At 40.3% G+C, this 8,441-nt stretch overlaps 1 protein-coding gene across 5 annotated transcripts in view; it reads left to right on the forward strand.

The window, feature by feature from the left end:
* The window catches only part of scn8aa (sodium channel, voltage gated, type VIII, alpha subunit a), a 58,300-nt gene extending 50,510 nt beyond the window's left edge, over nt 1-7,790 (forward strand). For all 5 annotated transcript variants that reach the window (XM_065285665.1, XM_065285667.1, XM_065285663.1 and 2 more), the window contains exons 22-27: nt 2,772-3,056; nt 3,199-3,252; nt 3,328-3,465; nt 3,610-3,714; nt 3,826-4,096; nt 4,363-7,790. In XM_065285665.1, coding sequence (XP_065141737.1) covers nt 2,772-3,056; nt 3,199-3,252; nt 3,328-3,465; nt 3,610-3,714; nt 3,826-4,096; nt 4,363-5,501 — 1,992 coding nt within the window. In that variant the 3' untranslated portion in view covers nt 5,502-7,790. The remainder of the gene's footprint in view (nt 1-2,771; nt 3,057-3,198; nt 3,253-3,327; nt 3,466-3,609; nt 3,715-3,825; nt 4,097-4,362) is intronic.
* Nucleotides 7,791-8,441: the final 651 nt, after the last annotated feature.

Raw genomic sequence — 8,441 nt, forward strand, 5'->3', positions numbered from 1 at the left:
AATGCTATGTACTATTTCTTTTTATTCTATATCCTTTACACACTCCATATTTGTATCTAGACGGTCAATATTTACATATTGACATGTAAATGCAAACTTTTTTTTTATAAATATAATGTTATTCAAAAGCACTACAATTAGGTGCCTGTATTTGCCGAGAGAATCCTGTCGTCTGCTGTGTGTTTAAGGGGGGAATATGGCTCCACTTTTCAATCTGTGAGAGATGTGCATGCTCAGCTGCCTGCCTGAGATCTGCGGCTCGGCTGCCTAACACAGTTAGTGAGCTTCTTCTGATAGGCTCTGCTCATGGCTAATCACTGACGGATTATGTCCTGAGTCGGACTGTAGGGGAGGGACACGGAGGCAAAGGTGGTGGTTGGGAGGGTGAAGGAGGGATTGATGTATCATGTTCTATGATGCTGAAGCTTGCTATGGCTAAGTTAGGGTGGTGGGAAAGTGTGTGTTGTTTTAAGGGTGTAATTGTTGGTTTTCGGGAATGTAGAAGTCGTCGTGTGAGTCTGTGTGGCATATGTGACTCTGTCTGTGAAACCCAGGCTAAGGTCTCATAATCTTATAAAATTATTAGCATAAAAAAATTACAAATGCTAACTAGGTAATGCATGTTTATTTATGAGATTGAGATACAATAATTTTTTTCATTGAAATATTAGTTTTGATTTTTAATGTGTACATTAAGGTTATATGTTTTAACATGATATAGAATGGGTTTATAAACAGTAAATCACAAAACTGATTTGAGCTGAGTTTTTACAGACTGGGTCACATATTTGTATGGAAGTTGTGTTTGACCCTTACATCCATTTTAAGAAACAGTCTGCTGGGAGTCAAAGCATATGAACATCAAAGCTAAGTTTGATGGGCAGAGTTTCTAGTTATGTCAGGATTTTATAGATTTATTGCTTAGCCTAATTGCAAAAGATGGGAAAAAATGTGTAGAAGTCACAGGCCACCCAAGACAAAAGGTTATTTTTAAAGCTATTTATCAGTCCCTCCAGAAAAAGCGATTATGCGATCGCATGATTCAACATATAATTAGCCATAGTCCAGTTATTTATGTGGGGGTCGCGTTTTTTTAAATACGACAAACTTTCCCGGCATAAATTGCAGATTTCTGTGCGCAAAATATGCGTGGCTTGCATGATTTCATAATCCCTGCATTTTCGTGGCAAAAATCACATACTGTATATCTTAGCAGAAAGTTGAAAAATGTTGCATTTGCAGCCATGCCCCCGGTTGCCATGGAAACGTTATGATGTGACGTGATTATGTGATGTGAAAATCATTGAAAAGCTGCAAAAGATGCTAAACGTTTTTGCAAGTTCCGCAATTTTTGCAAGTTCCCGCAATTTCATCGCATAAAATTGCATAAATATCCCGTATATTCCATCCGATTTTTTAAGAAACTGTGCCACAAGATTTTTTCCCACAACAATCACAAAAAAACTCTTGATTCAACACATAATCAGCCAAAGTCTGCATATGTATGCGGGGGCCGCATTTTTTAAATACGCCGCACTTTCGTCATATAAATTGCAAATTTCTGCTCACGAAATAAACGGGGCTTGCCTAATTTCATAATCCCTGCATTTTCGTAGCAAAAAGTAATATGTATCTTAGCAGAAAGTTGAAAAAGGTTGCATTAACTTCACACATGCGCAGCCATGTCCCATGTTGCCATGGGAATGTTAGGAAGTGACGTAATTACGCGATGTGAACATCAATGAAAAGCTGCAAACAGTTTTTGCAAGTTCACGCAGTTTTTGCAAGTTCCCGCAATTTTGGCAAGTTCATGCAATTTCATCGCATAAAATTGCATAAATATTCCGCATATTTCATCGCATTTTATAAGAAAACGTACCACAAGATCAAGGATTTTTGCCCGCAACAATCACAAAAAATCTTTGCAAGGACTGATAAATGGAGGAGGCCGCAACGGTCAGAATGGCCGCTCTAGTCCCGCCTCCCAGTAAAAGAAACCAATCGTCAAACGTTAAGAATAAAATCCTTTTAGGAGAGGGACTTTGCGCATCCTCTGAATAGGCATTGCAAATATGCCGTCGCAGTAAGGCGACTTCGCAGTAAGGACTTTGGTGAATATTAATTACCTTAATTCATATAAATTTGTATGCATTTTAGTTCGTACATTCTAGTACTATGTCCTTTCACCCCAGTGACATTGAGTGTCAGGGAAGTTTAGGGGCGAGGCTTCAATATTGTTTTCTTTTTAATAATCATACATTTTTGTACCATTTTCTTTATATTAACACATACAAATTAGCCACTTTATAAAATAGTTACCAGTTTTTGTGAGGTAAGGCGGGATAATTAAGTCAGCCCATCTGACCTCTTGTTCTGGATGCAGGTTGCTCGGTTCATTCAGCAAGCTGTAGGTTAGTTAAACATGTTGTGCTAATAATAAAACGCAACTAGTTTTTTAGTCCGAATGTAGTTAACTATGCCTGGTTCTTTTCTTGGATGGCCATGTGACTTTTAACATTTCCATACAGTTAACAAAATGATTCCTGTTTTAGCGTTATAAATCCAATTTAAGATGCTATAGCTAAATTCTGTTCAAAATAGCAGTTAGTACTCCCATGGTCATTTATAGATTCCATTGGATGTTTTTTGTCTCATGCAAATATGCAACCACAACTGTGTGAGGGTTTGGGTGTACTTGAATGTGTGTTTCTATATGTGAGGCATTTACAGCCTCTTACACTATATTGCTTGTCTCTCCTACTTTGCTCTAGGTGGTAGTCAACGCCCTGGTGGGTGCCATCCCTTCCATTATGAATGTGTTGCTGGTTTGCCTCATCTTTTGGCTGATTTTCAGTATCATGGGTGTCAACATGTTTGCGGGCAAGTACTACTATTGCTTCAACGAGACGGATGAAAGTTACTTCCTGCCCGATGTGGTCAACAACAAATCACAATGCGAAGATCTGATCCATCAGAACTTTACAGAAGTACGCTGGAAAAACGTCAAAATCAACTTTGACAACGTGGGCGCTGGTTACTTGGCTCTCCTACAAGTGGTGAGAATACCCACTTTGATTTATATGAAATGTGTTTTTTTGTAGTTATAGCTCTATGTTTTTTAGTATACTGTAGCACAGTGTGTGGTTACACATTCTTACAGCTGTTAACTAGTTCTTTTGTTTTTTTTATTTCTCAAAGGCAACATTCAAGGGATGGATGGACATTATGTATGCAGCAGTTGATTCACGAAGGGTAAGACGTTTGGCCAATCTGGGAAGTCTTTGACTTTAGTCAAAATATCCATTTATAGTCCTATTTTCTTTTCAGGTGGAAGATCAGCCAGTGTATGAGGACAACATCTACATGTACATCTACTTCGTCATCTTTATCATATTTGGCTCTTTCTTCACCCTAAACCTCTTCATTGGTGTCATCATCGATAACTTCAATCAGCAGAAGAAAAAGATAAGGCTCTACTCTTCACTTTCAATTTAAATTTGGCAAATGCCGACTCTTATTTCTACTTTGTTTAACAATTGCTCAGTCATTTTTACTGTAACTTTCATAGAGATTGAGTAGATTTTAACTATTTTTTTCATGTGACTATACTTTGGAGGTCAAGATATCTTTATGACAGAAGAACAGAAGAAGTACTACAATGCTATGAAGAAGCTTGGCTCAAAGAAGCCTCAGAAACCCATACCTAGACCCCAGGTACATCACATCTTTTAAAATCTAGTTTTACACTTGTCAGTGATACTAGTCTCAACAATATAGCACTTTAATAGAGGTTTATTCTCAAATATGTTTTTTTTTTTTTTGCAGAACATGCTCCAGGGGATGGTGTTTGACTTTGTGACACAGCAGGTCTTTGACATTTCAATCATGATCCTCATTTGTTTGAACATGGTCACCATGATGGTCGAGACCGACGATCAGTCAGATGAGACTGAGAACATCCTGTACTGGGTCAACTTTATCTTCATTGTTGCCTTCACTACGGAGTTCGTCCTCAAGCTCTTTGCATTGCGTCATTATTACTTCACCAATGGCTGGAACATCTTTGATTGTGTTGTAGTCATTCTCTCTATTGTGGGTAAGTGGACAGTACTTTTTGGACACAAATACATTCCTGAATACAATCTCATTCAAGGTTTTTGAAGAACAAAATTTGCAGATCATTTGGATGTTTGTTGGATCTTTTCATTGACGGGGCAAAGGTTAAGTGTTTGATTCCTAGGGAACACATATATTCACACAATGTATACCTTGAATAAGGTGCTTTGGGTAAAAGCATCTACCATATGCATAAGTTACATTTTATCAAACTTAAATTGTGCTCTCTTTTTCCTTTCCCTGTAGGTATGTTCCTGGCAGACTTGATTGAAAAGTACTTTGTGTCACCCACATTGTTCAGGGTAATCCGTCTAGCTCGAATCGGACGTATCTTGCGTCTGATCAAAGGGGCAAAGGGTATTCGGACCTTACTGTTTGCCCTGATGATGTCACTGCCCGCCCTGTTCAACATCGGCCTTCTTCTTTTCTTGGTCATGTTTATCTTTTCTATCTTCGGCATGTCAAACTTTGCCTACGTAAAACGAGAGGCCGGCATCGATGACATGTATAACTTTGAAACATTTGGAAATAGCATGATCTGCCTGTTCATGATAACCACATCAGCAGGGTGGGACGGTCTTCTGGCTCCCATTCTTAACTACCCACCGGATTGTGACCCAAATAAAGAGAATCCTGGTACCTCGGTGAAAGGTGACTGCGGAAACCCTTCAGTGGGCATCTTCTTCTTTGTCATGTACATCATTGTCTCTTTCCTCATTGTGGTCAACATGTACATTGCCATCATTCTGGAGAACTTCAGCGTTGCCACAGAGGAGAGCGCTGACCCGCTATGTGAGGACGACTTTGAGTCCTTCTATGAGATCTGGGAAAAGTTCGACCCTACTGCCTCCCAATTTATCACCTTTGCCAAGCTGGGTGACTTTGCCGACACTCTGGAGCACCCGCTGCGAGTACCCAAACCCAACACTATAGAGCTGATCGCCATGGACCTGCCCATGGTGAGCGGTGACCGAATTCACTGCCTGGACATCCTGTTCGCCTTCACCAAGCGTGTGCTGGGTGATAGCGGCGACCTGGACATGATGCGTCAACAGATGGAGGAGCGCTTCATCGCTGCCAATCCGTCCAAAATATCTTTCGAGCCCATCACTACAACTCTACGGCGCAAGCAGGAGCACGTGTCTGCTTCCATCATCCAGCGCGCTTACCGCGCCCATCTTATTCGCAAAGGCTTCATCTGTAAAAGGTTGCTAAGCAGCGGCAGGCTGGAGAACGGGGGAACCAATCAGGACAAGAAGGAGGGGACGCCTTCAACTGCCTCGCTGCCGTCTTACGACAGCGTGACCAAACCAGAGAAGGAAATCCTGGATGAGAGCGACAAAAAGGCCAAAAACCAAAAAGACGTCAAGGAATCGAAGTGTTAGGAACGATGGTGCGGTGAGACTGAACTGAGTCGAAACTGAAACTATCTATTTCAAGTGTATAGAACAAATCATTTGCAACTAAGTCACAGAAAATCTTTGGAAATAAAGGGTTGTTTACAGATAACAAAACCGTTGTTCACAGATGCGACAGGAAGCAGCTTGGTTTTTAGCAACTGAATGATGACCAAACCAATCTATGAGCTTACTGTGATACATCTGTGCTCAGTGACCAAGATTTTACTGTTTCAACCGCAGCCGACAAGGCATGTGCGAGGAGAAACAAAACATGGCAGACATCTTTGATAGGGACCACCTGCCAGAGGACCAAGCAGTACAAAGAGATCTAAAAGCTCATAAAAACAAATTCCTTTTTACCACAATGTGTGGAGTTCAGCATTCCTCCGCTTTCAAACACTACACTGCCGAAATCCAATGGAAACCTCCCACTCATCCCAGGAGGATTCTGGGACGTTGTGTTTTAACCATAAGACAAGCAGTAAGAACAATGTAAACTCGATCACTGGGAGTATCCGTCAAGTAAAAAAAAAACAGAACATTATGCAAGGGTTTCCAGTTGTTCGCGGTGAATATATCACCCACGCAAAGTAGGGAAAAAAGTTCTGCCCACGCCACCCATCTCGTCATCATCTCTTTGTTATACTTGCCGAAAAAAGACATTTTATACATGGACTTTCACGTTGATATTGGGACGGGGGTTTATCAGGGTTTGGGCTGAACGGGACTTATTCAGACCAAGTTCCAGATAAATAACTAAATAATTGTGTGCTCGTTCAATGCATAGAAATGACTTGCATGGTGGCATGTTTTGATCAGGAATCATGCATGTATAATCATAGTCCACTTGACACTGCTTCTCAGACCACATCAGTGGCCTGACCATACATTGGATATTGTCCACTAGTATTAAATTTAAATAGCTATAGCTGGGAAATGATTGGTTACTAGTAACATATTTAACTACTGACGAGTATATTTGTACTTACCCCTCATGAAGCTTGCTTCCTGATTAACTCACTCTCATAACATGCGTCATGTGAGTATTTTTTATCGGTCGGATGTACAAACGCATTCATGCACACAAAAAGGTGTTTCACTGCCCTATACTTGAGGAAGGGTTGGAACGATGAGCTAATCTGGAGAAATGTTTCAATGAAATCAAATCCTGGGTTCATAAACCTCGATTTGTTTTTGCACCAGCAATACAATACGATTCAACTGCCCCTCAACGTGCAGCTGAGGCTCCAGTAGGGTCTTCAAAAGTTACAGCCACCATGCCATTTTAACACTTACAACGCTTTGTCAGTCGGGACCAGGCCTCAGCGGGAGGCGAATTCTTCATTGCAGATATTTTGGACATGTCTATACGTTCTCATGTTTACCATTAAAAGATTGTCAGTTTTGGTTATGTTTTGTCTTAAAGGTGTTGAGCAAAGCAATCAAGTAGCCATTTTGATGTTAACAGCTCCCTGTTGAATGATAGACCTTGGATCATAGATAAATTATAAACTTTGGCCTTAAACAGCAGAAAGACACATAAGGCAGAACGTTTCTATTTTAGTAACAATAATTATACAAGAAATTGGCATTTTAACATTAACCGAATTGGCCATTTTTTTGAGCAAACTGCCATCTCTTCTTGCTCATTCTTGTTTTTAATGCTTGTCCTGGTGTGGGCTAGCCCAATATTGGTGGACCATAGACAACAAGATGCAATGGTGATATATACATATGGGGTCCTCGGTTGGCTTACCAGAGATTATGAAGGACACTCGTAAGGTATCTCAGACTGCTGGGGTCAGTAAATGTACAGTACCTTACCAGAGCGAGTGTGTGTTTGGGCATGCGGGAAAGAGCACACAACTAGTTTACAAACCCAATTCCTTTACGACCTGCCTATGCTGTAGGTCTGCTTACTGCCTGAGGTCTCCAAATCAGCGTGGGTGCTGTGGACCTAAACCAAAATGGGGCCCAGTTAAACCCTTAGACTACCGTGTAGTTTTTCCTCACCCCGTTTCAGTTCAGATGCAATGGGGAGAAATATAAAATCACCACTGTCTCTCACCACTGTTATGACAGTTAATGTATCATTCAATGTACAGAAGGGGGCTATGATGTACATGGCACAATTGCTTCAAAGAATGAACTTTTTGAGCATTGTAATATATTATTTTCTTTTCAACGGCATGCTTTGTTGTGGGTTTTGTAAATACAGAATTTTAAAGAATTACTGCTATTAATCTAATAATAAATTATAACAATGATATAGAATGGCTTCCAGCTGACGCCCTTATGTCACATATTTTGCGTTTTTTTTCTAACACTTCTCACTTTAATTAAAGGGAACTGAATGATAAACCATATTGAATTAGACAAAGAATATATACATATATATATATAATACGTTACGGTATATATGTGTATATAATATTATATGTATGAAAGGATGGATATACGAATGAGCACTGTAAGATTTCATTTATATGCAACTATGTCCAGTGGATGTCAGAAGATTTATGTCGGAGAGCTCACGCACGATTGCTCTCAGCGCTGCTTTGATATTTTAACCCGATACTGTACGAAGAGAGGGTTATGCTACCAGCACACCCCTGTAAACCTCTGTTTCTGTCGATGCACATAGCGAACACATTTAGACGAGAATGCACACGTGTGCTCCGTCCGGCCTCGGGACGGTTTGTGGTCACCTGCCCCAAGCCTAAATATCAAAACATTCACAGAGCCAACTATGTATTCTGCTCTAAAGGCCTCCCTAAACATTTCAGCGCCGTAACTCGTGGGCCTGAACAACAGTTTTGTATGCATTTCGTATCTGTTTTTTTATGTGTTCAGTGGTCTGTTTCTAGTGCTACTTCACTAATTGTCGTGTGCCTTTTTCTCCATGTACTTACATTTTCTGAATTG

Source organism: Paramisgurnus dabryanus, chromosome 21 (assembly GCF_030506205.2).
Source record: "Paramisgurnus dabryanus chromosome 21, PD_genome_1.1, whole genome shotgun sequence".
Classification (NCBI taxonomy): Eukaryota; Metazoa; Chordata; class Actinopteri; order Cypriniformes; family Cobitidae; genus Paramisgurnus; species Paramisgurnus dabryanus.